Genomic DNA, 15,996 nt, shown 5'->3' with positions numbered 1-15,996 from the left:
AGGGGGTTTTAAATAGTTTTCTGTGCAGTTTTGAGGGCTTTGTTTGTCTGTGAGAGCATTCAGCCCTCAGTCTAGCAAGTCATCTGGTGTGTGAAATTTGGTAACAAGAAGAAGAGGTCTGTCACTTTAAGACGCATGTTTATGTTCAGCTGGTTGTTCATCTTAGTTAAGGATGTTATTGGACACTAGACACTAGAGGAGAAAGTCAGGAGATCACCACAGTCTTATGGTTTCATCATCTGGGGAACACGAATGTGCAAATGTACAAAATTTAATGGTAATCCATCCAATAGTTCTTGGATTGACAGCCTGATCAACCAGTGTTGCTGTCCCACACCACACCACTGGTTTCGCTAAAAATGCATTAAAGCAACATTGCGTAGAAATTGGTATTTGTGCGATTTAGCGCCCCCAGTTTCAGAGTGTTGTAAATATGGACAGCTGTAAAACTTTAAAGCTGTAAAGCCAGATAATATTACTTACTATCTGTCTTTCAGCCTTTATTTCACAAAGCTCTCACCAATGAGTCCAATGAGTCAGCCCCAGATTTACTCCAGTCTGGCAGCCTCCTCTTGGCCACTGTCTCCTTTTTTCTTCTTAGCTTCCCCCATCAACATTCTCGTACTTCATTATATCCACAGAGGCCGCTAAGCCCGGTTAAATTGCCCAGCTCCGGTTCTGGCACGACACTGTCTCCCCTCCCTGTTAGAAAGAGGCACATTCCCCTGAGCTCACAGTTCAGGCAGCCCAGCTAACAAGGGTTGGTTAAATTACGGGAGAAAAAGCATGTTTCGATCTCTTCCAGGACTTTTTTGAGTTTATTTTAGAATTTTATTTATTTTGACAAGTTTGACTTTGGCTATGAAAAATGCCTTGAACCACTTTCTGTTCCCTGAAGAATCCTGCTGAGATCAGTCTATATGATATATCTGTCTTTTTTGATGATCACTCTGTCAGATTAGGCCGTTATGGAGTCATACCTGCCAAGAGATATGAGATATTTATGATTGACATAACAAGATGTAAGAAGCCCAGGACCAGCTTCACTTTTCCACCTTTACGACAACATATATTTACATATAATCACAGTTTTATGAATGAAAGTAAACTTCGAAAACTCACTTCTACAACAAAAACCTACAACATCAATTTGTCTTTTACCTTAAACAACACCAGTCTTCCTCCTCGGGCCGTTAAGACAGAGGTCTGTCACTCAATTACACAGATAAACAGAGCTTTTATTCCCGCTCTTTGTCTTCAGGTGCTGGGTTGCCTTTCTGTTTAGATTCAGATTAATGATTGAGCCTTTTGGGAGAGTTTATCTGGAGTACCTGCGTAATGTCCAGCATTTACCAAGGGAAGCGTTGTCTCGGCTGTTTGATGAATGTTTACTATCTCCTCTGCTTGCACACACACACACACACACACACACACATGCATACACATTCACTCAAACATGCACACGCTCTCACACAGGAGTCCATTCTCTCAGCCCTTTTTCGAGAGATGCTGGTTAGGCATAGCAATGAGATATTGGGCCAGCGGAAGTAAGAAGGAGGCACATTCATCACCAGCCGCGAGTATCTGTTTGCACACACACACACACACACACACACACATTTTGTCTAGCGAATGCTGCTTCATGCATTGCAAATGAATTAGTCTCTCAGTAACATTGTTCAATATTCCATTCCTATGTTATCATCCTGGGACAGTGCAGATATGGTGTGTGTTTATGTGTGTGTGTGTGTGTGTGTGTGTGTACGACTGGCCTCTGTAAAACTGTGTTTACCTTGAACATGACTTTAAGTTTACCATCTTATTTAGAGTCACTTAAAGGAATAGTTTGTCTTTTATTTCTGGAGTTAGAGGAGAACATTGATAGCACTCTCTGGTTTGTACGATAAATATGATGTTACCGCGAGCAGCATAAAGACTGTAAATGGAGGGAAAGTGACGACATGGTTCCACCTACCAGCACCTATAACTCTTATTAATTTACACATTAATTGCTTTATCTGTACATAAACTCAAAGGTAAAACAAGACAATCTGCTGCTTATGTGCTGGACTATTTCAGGGTAGTAAATCATCTGGACATGCTCGTCAGATGTGGGTCACATTAATCTGCTGGCATGTTAACAGCCAGTTGACCAATGTCAGGTGTGTGTGATCTGTGATCTGATAGACCAGACTGACTGATGGCTGGACAAATTTACCTTATCTTATTCAGTTTGTTGTCTGGTCATTACAGTGTGATTGAGCTGTCTTCTTCATTATTTAATATGGCATGTATACAACTGGTGGTATGCAACCTCTCTCTATTCATAAATGGAGAAATCTCTTTTTTTTTTTTATAAAATAAATCATTCAAAATCTAATTAAAATAAACCCAAATTATACTAACAGCCTTATAAAATTGAGAGAATGGAATGTAAAATAAACAAAGTTTTGTATTTTCTGTAATATTTAGTTTCAATATCAGTCTGTCACTTTCATGCATGTATTGATTGAGTAGTTTGGAGCTAAAATTTGATGACAGCATAGTAAGCGGAGGTAAAATGAATGGTTCAAAAACACAGCAACCACGACTCCAAACTGGAAAGGAGTACTAATTTTCCTTTTCCAAATTAGCTCTGGTTCTTGAACCAGTTGTGTTTAAGATTCAACAACAGTCAACAATAAATAATCTTCTTATTGGGAATAAACCTGCCTCCTGTGTAAACTGTCCATCGATGAATAGGGTCAGCCTACAGTACTGTGTTTTAATGTCTGTCATAATGGTTGTATTATTTTTTTAATGAAAGCTTCTAGTCTGTTAAATTTGAAAGAATTTAACCAGAACAACATCATACAGTTAAAATCCGATTAACTAGAAGTAATAATGTATACATATTAATTCATAATGGGTATAATGTCATATTTTGGTTGGACGTTAGGTTGCTACAAGTCTCTTGTGATCATAGTTTTTATATTTGAAAGTATTTGTATTGTTCAAATAACAGTTTTGTCTAAATTAAAAAGAGTTGAGAGAACAAAGAAATACGACGTGTTGATTAACAAGCTTAACTGTGTTAATTACTGAGCAGTAGAGCTGCTGGGAGGCAGATCTTGTTACCTTTGGACAGATCTAGTCTATCTGTTTTCCCTGTTTACAGTCTTTGTGCTATGTTAAGCTCACCAGCTGTTCATTATAGCATCACATTTAGCATACGGAGTGGTATGAGTCTTCTTTAAGCGCGTTTCCTAAAATACTGAACTATTCCATTGAGACGTTTCTCTACAACAGGGTCAAGTGAGCCGACTCAAAATATATGACACCAGAGCAAAATAACCCTCAGTAACTGGCATGATGAGCTATTGTTGAGATCTTAAACCAGAAATGTTTTCCTGCGAGACCCCTCGGTGGAATTAAAATAGAGCTTTACTTAGCCCAGTTAGGACTCCGCCTGGAAATCAGGCTAATGAATATGTAAGGAGAACTGTCTTTGTCTCACCCTCTAACTCTGTAAAATAAAAGTAAGAGTAATAGTTTTGAAATGATGCACACAGAGCGAGCGTACACACATCTGATGTTCCCTATATGTATGTAGGGATTGGTTTCTTTCATTTAATCTCTTGAAAGATTTCTTTTTTTCCCCTCCCAGTTCTCATTCACTTAATTTCTAATATCAGTATATTTTGCTCGCTCCATCTGTCAGGCTCTTTCTCAAACATACATTTATCTCTCTCCCCTTCTTCCTCCGAGCCCTCATTTCCGTTTAAACCTCCTGCCTTTTCTCCTTGCTTGCACTCTTTCTCTTAAACTAATTTCCCTTCCTTTTAGATAGAGGTGCCAATCTTTGGTAGAAGTCAGAGAACATGTAATTGTATTTAGATCCCATTGTATTATATTGTTCAAAGGGAAAGATGCTTGACAACATTTTTTCTGCTTCCTTTCATGCCAATAAAGCTGTTTTTGATTTGATTTGCCAGAGACAGGAGGAGAAAGCGATGCAGAGAGAGGAGAGAGATCCTCACTAGTCAGTTCTGACAAGGCTCCGTAGACTCAGTGGTCCATGCCGGACTGAAGTGTCAACTCTGGTTGTACGTCCAAGCATATCATTAAGAAAAACGTCTTCGTTTTGTCAGTCACTGCTGTCTTTAAAAAAAAAAAAGGCTGAGCGTTTGCACACATCAGCTTTTTCTTTTCTGTTCCCAGACCCCCTTTAAAACAAAAAAAAAGGTATTTTTGAGACAAGAGTGTTGTAAACATGTGGTTAGACACACACAGTGGCTTCATTTCTATTCTGACTGGCTGCAAAAACTACTACAAGGGTGACAGCAGAGTTTGTGTTATGACTCTTTTTTTAATGCCAGAGGTTGCATCACAAACTGAGCCGAAGCGCAAGCAGCAGGACTGTGTATCTGTCTGACACACTGTGTGAATTATTTTCCAATCTTTAATACCAAAATCAGATCAGATTCTAACGTAAGAGCATTCTGATGTAACTGTTGAATCACAGCCAATGGGGAAGGAGGATTTCCAGCACGAGTCAGACAAACTGAGGTGGCCGTGGTATATAGTACTGCTGACTGGGGCACAGTGCAATGCAACAGCACCACTTGTTGGTCAAGGTCGACACAGTAAAGAAAACTGGACGTGTGCTTTGTTCCAATCAAACAAACAATCCAACATCTCGGTTTCTTCTCTCTGCTTTCAGGTTAGAAACATGGACCTAATCAATCCAAACATCAGGCATTACATCCTGTTTGTTTAAATGGGGCTTGATATTACTGGGTTTCCATGCACCCTGGAAAACCTGAGCACTATTACTAGACTGTTATGTTTGCTTCCAGTGAAAGTCTCTCATAATCCAAGAACCCAACGATTATCATCTGACAATGATATAGCCTCTGGGGCCAACAGGATCTGTAAAATGGATAACAGATATCCAGGGCCAGGACTTCCTCCATAGTCCGATTAGCCACTTGAACGCAAGACTGATGATAAAGACACATTTCTACTCTACCTATAAACAGATAGTAGCATATGAAGACAGATAACTTTAAAAAAGAAGCTTATACAAGGCTAAATCATGGTCAGACGATAGACTATTGGTTTTGAGATTGCAGCCAATGGGTCACCGCATGGACTGTTGCAACCAACCATTGATGAGTACTACTCAGACCACAAATGGAACCCAGAACATTTCCAGTGCCAATATCTTCATCATTACAGATTTTGCATTTGTACATAGATACCTAATCATAGTGATTACTTATGCATTTGGACTTCAGGATCTATGATTATGAATGTCCTATCTTTACCTGTATGACAAATCAAATTTGCTATGTTTCGGTAGGTTCCCACCTGATCGAGACTCCTGCAATGAATTAATACATTTAAGAAGTCGGTGGATGATTTTAAAAAACAGAGGAAAGCAGAAAAGAAGACAAGTTTTTCCTTTAATGCTTTTTACTTGTAAATTAGTTTTAGATTGATTGGTCACAACTGTTATATGTACGCTTTGTTTCAAGGGGTCCTAAGCCAAAAATGTTGCACAGCTGTATTTCGTTGTAGCCACTGGGATCACCTTTTGGCAAATATTGTCACATTGAGGGCCGAGAGACAGAAACTTTGGCTTTGTCATAAAATACTGGCATTGGACCGAAGTGACAAACCTTTTTTCTCCATGTTTGATTTCCTTTCTTCTTCTTGTACTTTAACATTGTATCATCAGAGGATCTATCGTCTCTAATGTAAAATATTCCAACAGAAAACATGTCCAGAGTCAGTCCTGGGATTATTTGTTTCCTAAAGCATAATTTACAATAACACAGACCCCCCCTATGTCCAAGCAATCAAACACACAGATGAACCCACACACTTACACAAACATGTACTAAAATAGTGTCAGAGAAGATTTTACCTTGAAGCTTTTGTGCTATTGTTTTGAATTAAATTGTCTTCATTGTTTCTTTCCTCTTCCCCTCCCTCCACCTCTCTCTCTCTCTTTCTTTCTTTGTCTTTCACACTCCAGATTTAATAAAATACAGAACACGAAGAACACAATGAAGAAGGACGGCATCAGCTCACTGACCTACAGAGTGCTTCAGGTCAAGAGATACCCTCTCTACACAAATATCTCTGTGGAGATCGGCAAACCACCGCCTCGGCCTTTCAAGGGCTAAGGAGAGAGAGAGAGAGAGGCAGAGAGGAAGATGAGAGGGTTGACCTTGGAGGGCAAAAACGACGAGAGGAAGAGAGTTCAAAAGAGGGGAATAAAAAGAACACATTGTAAACATCTGGACAGATGTGGGAGCGAAAGAGAGGGAAAAAATGACAAGCACATTATGGTCTCTATCTCCCTCTTTACCCCTCTCTCTGTTTTTGTTTTTAGATTTCAGCCATTTCCGTAACCAGGACTCAGGCGCTTTCCTCCTACAACTTTTTCAAGCAGCCAATGGCCTCACATCTCCTACCTTTGCCAATCAGTGACTTCAGAATTAAAGAGTGTGGACAAAAAGCTCTAATATCATGGCTGGTCAAAGGTTGGAGTCGAATTTGGAGCCTTCCCATTACTAATTGTTTGTAGACTGAAGGACATCCAATGACATATCAACAGGACTTATTGTTGGATGATTTTATTTCAAACTTTGGAAGGTTCTCTTGGCTTCTTCGGAAATACTGGCCAGCATCAAGAAAGATTTCTTGGAATATTTGACCAAGTTCATGGAAACAAAATGGATGCAAAGACAAAGACACACCTGCTGGTTTGGAAATGAAATATCAGAACAATAGCAAACCCGGTGGACAACAAACCTTTGAAATGTTACTTTCCAAGCATCCACGGTGGTGATCAAGAAAATGGGGACTTCCATTAGAGGCAAACTGTAACATTAAGTAAATATGGTGACATGAAGGTAGAGTCCATGGAATTGTATCTGATGGACTGCACATCAAAGAAATCTCACTCGCAACTTGACAAATGATGCTAATAGACGATTTAATATTGACACTTTTGTCAGGGAGTCACCTGTTTGGATCTAATTACTCAATCAAATCCTCCGATATCAATTAATGAATGTGTATTGTGCCTGCATCTACTGCAGGAGACTCAAAACAGTGCTGGGACACGCTGATAAAACATGTTTGTCAGCAGCAACAAACTCATAAGAACTCTCTTTTTGTTCTCTCTCTTTTTTTTATATCTAAACTAAAACTTTGGAACTGACTTTAGTGGAGTGATGGAAAAGTTTTGCAACAAATGTAAACATACTGAAGATATGAAAAGTTTTCTCCGTGTGGTTGGAGCTACCTTTGGGAACGCAAGGAACTGAAGACAACAACAAAGATTTACTGACAGCTCAGTCATGATTGTAACCCCATGTGGCACATATCGGAGATTAGGTTCCTGGAAACTTTGTTTTTTCACTTCACTCGAAGAAAGATAAAAGGTTTCTTTTGGTAATCTGTGCTCTAAAGGTACATGTTTGTCTTTACAAGATTCAGATAGCTGGAGGTAAATGAATCACCCTTAGAGTACAGATTTGATGAGGTAGAAATATTGATATCTCATTACAAAACTGGGCATTTACCATGTTTTATGAAGATATATGTGGCACAGAGGAGTTGAATATGAGAAATGAGCTGTCAGGATAGAGTCATAAGTCATGTTTTACAGGAAAAGGCATGTGGATATGTAACTTTTACACTGGCTCTAGAGGAAAGGTAATGAAATTTGAAGGTCATTTTTTAGCCTACAATGTAACCTGGGAGTCAGATTTTAAAAGTGTCTCACGTCATTAACTGTTGCGAGGCCATTTTCTCTCTCTGCTATGTTTTTTTTTTTCTTTCAATCTTTAAGAAAACTGAAGACCACCATATCTGGAAAGAGGAAATTAAGAGGTGATCGTCTTCTGTTGGTGGAAATTGTGAATATGAAGGCAGTAATGAGAAGTTATCGTTCAAGCGGTTTGACTGACATCTCTATTGCTGCTTCAGATTTTATCATCATCAGCTGTCAGTTCTGTTCGGCGGATTTCATAAATGATTCAAACAGTCTGAGTTGTTGTTTTTTAATTATTGTTTTAATTTTAAAACTTGTTTTTGTCTCATATGAGTTTCATAACTTTCCTCATGTGAAAACCTAACAAACAAAATATTTTATCATAATTTTCTACATCTGTATTGAAGCAGTTGACTGTTTCATGCTTTGATACGTCACTCTTCTTCCTGTTTCTATTTGCGTCTATTATTGATGTTCTTACTGTTGACGCCTAAACACCAAACTGATGCCTTCAGACGTTAGCTATAGTAAGTTGCAGACAGGGTTATTTTTCATTTGAAGGTCATTTTTTGGGGGTGTAAAATCAGTCAATGAAGATGTGCATTTTAATGTGCATAAGTTATAATACAGTAAAGATCATGAAAAAAAAAATACACAGAAGATTTCTGTGTAACGCTGTAACTATTTGAATTTTGTATCATTTAGGGCTTTTATTTTGGTGAGAATTGTATATTGTTTGCCTTCTCTTTGGTCAGCCTTGAGGCATAAACGTTCCCATCTGTTTGGCTCTCTGTTATCTTCGCCTCAAGCTCAAACACACATTCACAGAGTCTTCCCTCCTTTCTTTTCATTATCTCGTCTTTCATTGCCTTTCTTTCTTGCTCTGGCGAGTCCAGACTGTGTGTGTCAATGGCACTCCGTCGTGCTTTGTGGTGGACCCACTTCAGACGCAGCTGTGTCTCACAAGAATGCTTCTTCTTTCAATAGATATCGACAGGGCCTCTTTTTGGGTTTCTGAATCTTACTGTACCTTTTATTTTTATTTTTCTATTCTCTCCCCTCTCAGTACACATCCCCACTCTCTGTCTTCCCTATTTTGCAAAACAACAAAACATCTGACTATCCTTTTTTTCCTTTTCATCCTTTCTCTTTTCCTTATTTTGATACTTCAGAGTGCAAAACTGTCCTGTCCCCAGTGGGCAGACTACATGTGGGGAGGTCAATACAATCTTTTCTTTATACCGTTTACAGCTTACCCTGTGCAATATTACAGATTGGTTCACATCCGCCCCATATCCTGCTTTCAATTAGGATATGAGGCAATAGCATTTTTAAGAGTTGGTTTCAATTCAGTTTGTACTGCAGTCATATTTGTTGTCCAAAATTGACTTCATCTTTTGTCTCTAATTCAGCTGTTGATTTAAAATCCTTATCATCAGTACAGGACAGATAAAATAACAGATGTTGCTTCAACGTTTCCTGTTCTGCACTATTAAAGGGGCACTCTAGCAATGTAGTGTTTTACTCTCATAGCATTGGGTGACTTCTGAAAGACAGATTTAGAAAAAAGAATGGTTCAAATTGGACTTACTTTTAGTCCCTTGCATGTGTTAAGATCCAAAAACACTGGCTCCTACATTGCCCATAATGCACCTGGATAGAGTCCTTCATAGAGTTGTGAAGTTGGAGTTGGTTGCTTAAGTGTTAACAGTTTAAGCGTTTATACTACTTGGATCTGCTTGAAATTAAATCAGACTAAACAAAAGATGAACAACTGTGTTCATCGGAGTCAAAATATTGGATGATACAATTCCCAAGGTTTATTTTGGCGGGAAAAATCCAATCACAGAGCGAGAGAAAAGAGCTTGAGAAAACTGATTTTACAATCTGCAGTTCAAATGAATTCAAAAAATTGCCTGAAGCATTTTGAATTCACTACAGCTCTGACTGGCTTTTATTTTAAAGCCATGGCACCTGAAGCTCATGGGTATTGTAGTATTTAGAGCCGTCTGCCAGATTGACAGACTGCAAGTGATTTTCAAAGTAAAATCTGGTGGTTATATCCTAAACCTGTAGGATTGTGACATAAGTGAGTTCTTCGTGGATATTGCTTAAAGAAAGGTTTTAAATGGGGAAAATTCTTGTGGGACAAGCAGTTCTGTCTACTTCACAACTCTATTAGACTCTTGCTCCTAAATCCCCACACCTCCAGTTTATAAAGCAGGCTTTGCATTCAAAATTTAAGGTCTCAAGACCAAGCTAAGATAAACCCTCCAGAGCCACAGAAGACATTATACAGCTGTTTTCACAGGTTGAGTCATACTCGTCATGGTCAGTTAACTAAACTTCATACATAAACTCTGTGGAGAGCCCCTTTTAAAATTCTGGCTCCATCAATGCTACTCTGACAGCTTAGAGGAAACCCTTTATGAAGAAAAAATGAAGGATGTAGCAAGAGAGACATGACCCCGGTGTGTATAAACAGTAACTTGGGATATAGATGTAAAGATGAGCAACAGAAACTTCTGCAAAAAAAAAAAAAAAAGTATTTGAAACGTTTCCTTTACTTGAGAATAAGAACGACCGTGAGGAGCGACTGATGTTTCTTATTGGACTTTTGAAGCTGTTGCAGTTGTCGAGCAAACCTCAGGCGGTTGAGTATTTGAAACGTTTCTTAGAAATACATTTTTTGCTCGTCTGCTGCAGAGAGCTGACAGGACTTTCAGGCCTGTTGGGCATTTTTAAACATTTACTGTATCTCTAGCTATGTTTTTGTTTTTTGTTTTTTGTACATTGAATGTTGAAAATGTTATATCTTATATAGAATGCATTATGTCATATCAAACCTACTTTTTCTATACAATCAATAAATCTGATGGTTAAAGATTACATGTGTGTATTTCGTGTTTTCATTTTTTCTCAAGGAGTCTACTGGATGAATATAAACTTCATAATAAATGATTTTTCACCTGCACACTGAGGCAATACTAGAGCGTTTTAATTTAATATCACCGGATTTTGGCAACCCTGTTTCCTGTTGCCATGACAACCCACATAAACCTGTTACTGTAGTTTCTGTGTGGTCCCGGCGAGCTGGTGGACTAAAATACTTCACCACCCTGTGTATTACATTCGGCTTGACTCCTGCAGTTTTTCATTTTCTCTTTTCCGTCCTTCCTGCCACCCTCCCAACAGTATAATGTTTTAATGCTGCGAGTGAAGTAAGTAAAGGCATCTCTTTGTCTCTCTTTCTACTGTTTACTTCTTTTTATTGTTTTTGCAGGGGGCTCGATAGTCCCAAACTGTCAGCAGAAAAGCACTGCAGGGAAATCAAGATAGCGTCCTCTCGGAAAGGAGCCAAACTGTGCTCAGAAAATAACAAATTCTTCAAATCAAGTAAAACCAGAGACACAACTCAAGAGGAAACACAGATTGAGATCAAGTAAAACCAGAGACACAACTCAAGAGGAAACACAGATTGAGAGTTTTTTAATGGATTTGAAAATGAGTTTTCGTTTGGAATATTTTACAAGACGTTCATGTTACCAGCATGACACACCACATGATGCGTGGGTGTGATTTGTATCTGTTCCCTTTTGATAGTAGACGGGCCTTTTTTGCAGAGTATTTGAGAAGACTGATACCTCACTCATGTCTACACAGTAAATATAAGGCTACCGCCATCAGCTCACTAACTTAACTTCGTATAAAGGCTTGAAACATCTTGTGTGGCTCTGTCTAATGGTAACAAAATCTGCCTACCACCATCTCTGAAGCTCACTTTATGATATGCTATATCTTGTTTATTTAATCTGTATATAAACCAACATGAAAAACCAGCCTCTAGAGGTTTTAACCAACAAATAGTTTGGCACACCATAAAACAAATTGTTGTTTCTGTCCCGATACGTCAAGATGTAAAAGATGTTGTTAGAGTTGCCAAATGGAGGATTTTGTAACTTTGGTCAGAGCTAGGCTAACTGTTACCCCTTGTTTCCAGTCTTCACTAAACTAAGCTGATCTAACTATCTGTTGACTGTAGTTTCATATCTACTGAACGTCTGCGAGAGTGACTTGGATTCCCTCATGTAATTCTTAGCGCAAAAAGCGAATAAGTATACTTCATAAAATGCCAAACTATTCCTTTGAACTTCTTTCTGATTATTCAGGAATAAGGAAGAACAGCTTTCTCATTCTCAAAATGTTGTAAATACAGTAATAGTGTATTAATTCTTAAAAGTATCCTGATATAAAATATAAAAGTTGTCCATAACCCTAAAACTTTTAATCCCAAACCTTGCATAAAGGAGCTTTTTATGGAGAATAATGCAGTGAAACGTTGTGCGTTGTGATGATATAGTTCATACGGCAGCAGCTGGGGAGCCTTAAATATGCAGTAAAGTAAATGCCATTGTAGGATCCAACACCTCACATAAACATATAACAAGACAATATTGAGTTTGGTTTTCATTCAAAGGTCCCTTATGATTAAAGTAGTAGATAATAATAATAGGATGCGCTGCATATAAACGTATATAAAATGACACTTCAAGAAGGAAAATGACAACTGTGGTAACTGTGGAAATAGCAAGGGAGGTTTCGATGAAAGGCTACACACTCTTTCTTATTGAAAATGAATAAAGCAGTAAATTACAGATTGCTGTTCTTGCTCTACAGTGTACACGGAAAAAATAACGTTCCATTAAATGAAACGCTGTTTTCAAATCTCGCCTGTGTCTACAGCTACTGTATAGTCATATGTTAGACCATAGTCTCATAGATTATATTTCAATTAGCATGTAAATTGAACTCCAGAATTTATAGAACAGTTACAAATTGTTAATTGCTTTGCTAAGTCATTTCCTAGTCTAAATTGCATCACAGCTGTGCATACATTCGGGTGCTGCATCAAACCATGACAGGTCAATTACAATTTCTCATCATCCAATAATCTCATTGGCTTTGTTATGTTGCTACTTTTTTCCCAAAGCAAGTGTCTGGAAATTATGAAAAAACCCTCCTGGGTAACTATCTTCTGTAAAAGCTTATTAGTCTCTCTCTCTCTCTCTTAAAATATACTGATCTAATCAAACTTTCTGAAGGAACTGTGGATATGCAGATGAAATATTAAAGGGTAAATATCAAGAGTGCGGCTTCCTTTCAAGGGTCGCGTTTGTTTGTTTTTTCCAGTTCCTGACAGATTTGTTTAATAAAGGCTTTCTCTCTGTAGGAGTACAGACATTCAGCACAAAGGTTGAAGGATTTTGAGGCTCTGCAAGTCAAACGTCTTATTTTTACATCACTGCTGCAGTCCACGTTATTAAATAGAGAGTTTTAATCATGCTTTCCTTCATAATTTCACTGTTCTTATTAGTTTTCAAGGACTGCAATTCATATTCTTGGCTGGCAGGATAAAGTCTCATCTGTTCTTCTTTACACATGGCCATATTAACCTATTAGGTGCCACAGAATAAAGAAAGGGCTCCTACTGATCATCCACCAGCCAGGACTCCAACCCGTCCACCTGGCCACATGGTTTCTGTGCCTTAACTAGTTTATAGTGATTTGATTAAACATTTTTTAGAAATAATAAAGGTCTTACATCTATTGACTTAGATAATAATGATAATGCAGGACCTGCCTTAGTTGATATTGTACTTTAGTTTTGCAAAGCCGGAGCTTTGATCTGTCTAATCTAATCTGCAGTTAAGGCCTGATGATGTATCAGCCTTGTCCACCTCAGATTCAGTGGGTCTCATCGGTACTGCAAAAATCGTGGATGAAAAAGTCCTTCTGGAGTAGCAGCTGATCTCTTCTGATGGCTTTTGGCCTTTTTTAAAATGATTTCTTTGGTACTTGTTCAGCTCTGTTCCAGAAGAAGAAATTTTGAAGTTGCATACTATCCTTGATGTCTGGCTATACCATGTTCAGCTGCACAGGAGGGCTCAGCATGTTCTTAGAGATTGAACATGCATAGATGGATACAGCTGGTTCCCTGCTGATGGAATGAATTAGTTTTTCTGTGCAGATGGTTGTTCAGGTGTACAGTTTTTGAGACGTGAACAGGTGGCGAGACGGTTTCCCTCCCAGTAGCCAGCATCCTGACCGTCGTGACAACGACACTTGGTGCATGAGTCGACCCAGATGGGCTCTCCTGCAGGTATCACCTGGGTGCGTGATGCATTGACGTAGCAGTTAGGACCTGGAGGGAGATGAGCAACAGAAGTAGTGTGACTGTAGGTACAACAAACACGGAAGCACATAAAATTAAGTGGACAATATTGTGCATACACACTCATCCCTGCATGCTATTCTCTGCTTACCATCCTTGCATTCTGGGCAGCATTTCCCGGGCTGGTAGATGGGGTTGACACATGGTGGAGGGGCGCAATCTGCAACTAGACAGCGTGCGATGCCATCACTGTCACAAGTGCACTGCTCACATTCTGATGGCTGGGAACACACACACACACACACATACATATACACAAACGGCATGAGATTCGCATGGATCATATTTCTAGCCTGAACCTCTCACTAAGCCCTTGTCATACCATCTCAAAAGGGGGCGCCATTTACCACCAATTCCCTGCTGCAAACTCCAGTTACATACCAACATACCATACTTTACTTCAACGGTTCAGAGTTTTGGAAGAAAATAGACTGAAAATTGATGTATGCAAGGATATGCTCATACAGTTAATACACAAGCTTGGAGTAACTGGTGGTGGGTTTAGAAATATGCTTGCACATAGTTACACTTTTGAATAAACAGCAGTCACAGAAAAAGAATGAAACCTGTATGAAACAGACCAATAAACCTGCTTCTCACCTTTGCTTGTATGTGTGTGACACTTGTTATTTACTGCACATTGTCTAAAGCTCACCTTTCTGTAGGAAAAAACATGTATCCAAAGTGTTTAAACTGTTTATAAAAACGTATGACTGACATTAGACATTATATCAGTAGTTTCTAACCTCTATTAATGACCCATTAAGCACAGGTTAGTGTGGACATGAGTTGTGAGCAGTTCAAGGAGGAAGAATTTTAGTTTCTTGGACTGTTTCAAGATTTTTTTTAGATACCCGGGGAGGTAAAAAACTGTCCGGTATTTCATAAATTGGCCTAGGCAAAAAGAAAAGAAAAAAACTCAGTAAGAAACAATGTGTCCCCTTAGATTTGTCATGGAGCCTGACCACCAAGATGAGAACAACTGGCCTTATAATAACAAGAGTATTTTTGGGGTCATTCAATCTCCACCCAGACATCACAGGTCATTCCCATCTTTGCAATTTACCATGTGTCATCACTTTCAGGCTTACCTGGAAGTTCTGCCCCAGTTCGTACACCACACCGCGGTACTCACACCCGATCTTCTCGCACCTGGGGCAGCAGTCGGTGGGGTAGTGGCTGACATGGATGCACGCAGCCGGGAGAGAGGTGCACTCAGTGCGGGAACACGCCGAACCCTCGGTGGTGCATTCACACTGGGTGCAGTGATCGGAGTCCAGAAAATACCATTCCCCCACAAAGTAGATACTACCGTTGGCCTCGCAGGTGCTTTCCTGCTGCCCCGCGACTGAGAAGCCAAAACCGGCCTGTGCGCAAAGCAGTAGTGCCAAAACGGCCGTGCGTATTCTGCGCTCCAAGGAAAGGCGCACTCTGAAAGCCATGATGATTTATTTGACTCAACTCCGTCCAGAACAAAAAGTTAATGAGCAAGTCAGTGAATTGAAACATCCACTGTAGTCCAGCTGGTATTTGGTACACAGGGTCACCCGAGTTTACAAAAGAAGTTTAGTTTATGTCATCGTTACTGAACCCAGAAATCCTTGGCGTTCAGTCCTCCCTCCAACAGTGGTCTGCTGGGGCTGCGCACACTTCTGCACAGAGCCCGGAAGGGGGTGGAGGAGGCTGGGGGCAAAAAGAGGGAAAGTTGCATTCACTGCCTCTCTCTGAGAGTTCACACGGCAGTCTCAGCTGACGCCTATCCCTCCCCCCATTTTAACATCGTGAAGTATCCAGACTTTTACAAGGGCACGGGTGGTTACAACAGAAAAAAAAAAAAAAAAGATATTTAAAAATAATAATAATAAAATTAAATAATTAAATTGCGTCATCACATGTTTTGCAACTTTCTTTTATTAAAACACAAATATAAAACGTGTATCAATGAGATAATAATAAAAAAAATTAAAAAAGCTATAGAAGTCCCGACAGATCT

The 15,996-nt window shown here is 39.2% G+C and overlaps 2 protein-coding genes across 2 annotated transcripts in view; one reads left to right on the top strand and one right to left on the bottom strand.

Moving 5' to 3' along the window:
- The window catches only part of b4galt2 (UDP-Gal:betaGlcNAc beta 1,4- galactosyltransferase, polypeptide 2), a 170,206-nt gene extending 159,589 nt beyond the window's left edge, over nt 1–10,617 (top strand). The window contains exon 8 of the mRNA XM_027288494.1: nt 6,023–10,617. Within this exon, the coding sequence (XP_027144295.1) occupies nt 6,023–6,173 (151 nt within the window). The 3' untranslated portion in view covers nt 6,174–10,617. The remainder of the gene's footprint in view (nt 1–6,022) is intronic.
- A 623-nt stretch (nt 10,618–11,240) lies between these two features.
- zgc:113531 (von Willebrand factor C domain-containing protein 2-like) lies at nt 11,241–15,771 on the bottom strand. The gene is made up of 3 exons (XM_010729250.3): nt 15,095–15,771; nt 14,095–14,224; nt 11,241–13,973 (listed from the first exon to the last, which is right to left on the bottom strand). The coding sequence occupies exons 1-3, from the start codon at nt 15,443–15,445 to the stop codon at nt 13,783–13,785; spliced, it is 672 nt and encodes a 223-aa protein (XP_010727552.1). The 5' UTR covers nt 15,446–15,771; the 3' UTR covers nt 11,241–13,782.
- Between the last annotated feature and the right edge of the window lie 225 nt (nt 15,772–15,996).

This window comes from Larimichthys crocea, chromosome II, assembly GCF_000972845.2.
Source record: "Larimichthys crocea isolate SSNF chromosome II, L_crocea_2.0, whole genome shotgun sequence".
Classification (NCBI taxonomy): Eukaryota; Metazoa; Chordata; class Actinopteri; family Sciaenidae; genus Larimichthys; species Larimichthys crocea.
This window is presented reverse-complemented; position numbering and strand designations above follow the sequence as displayed.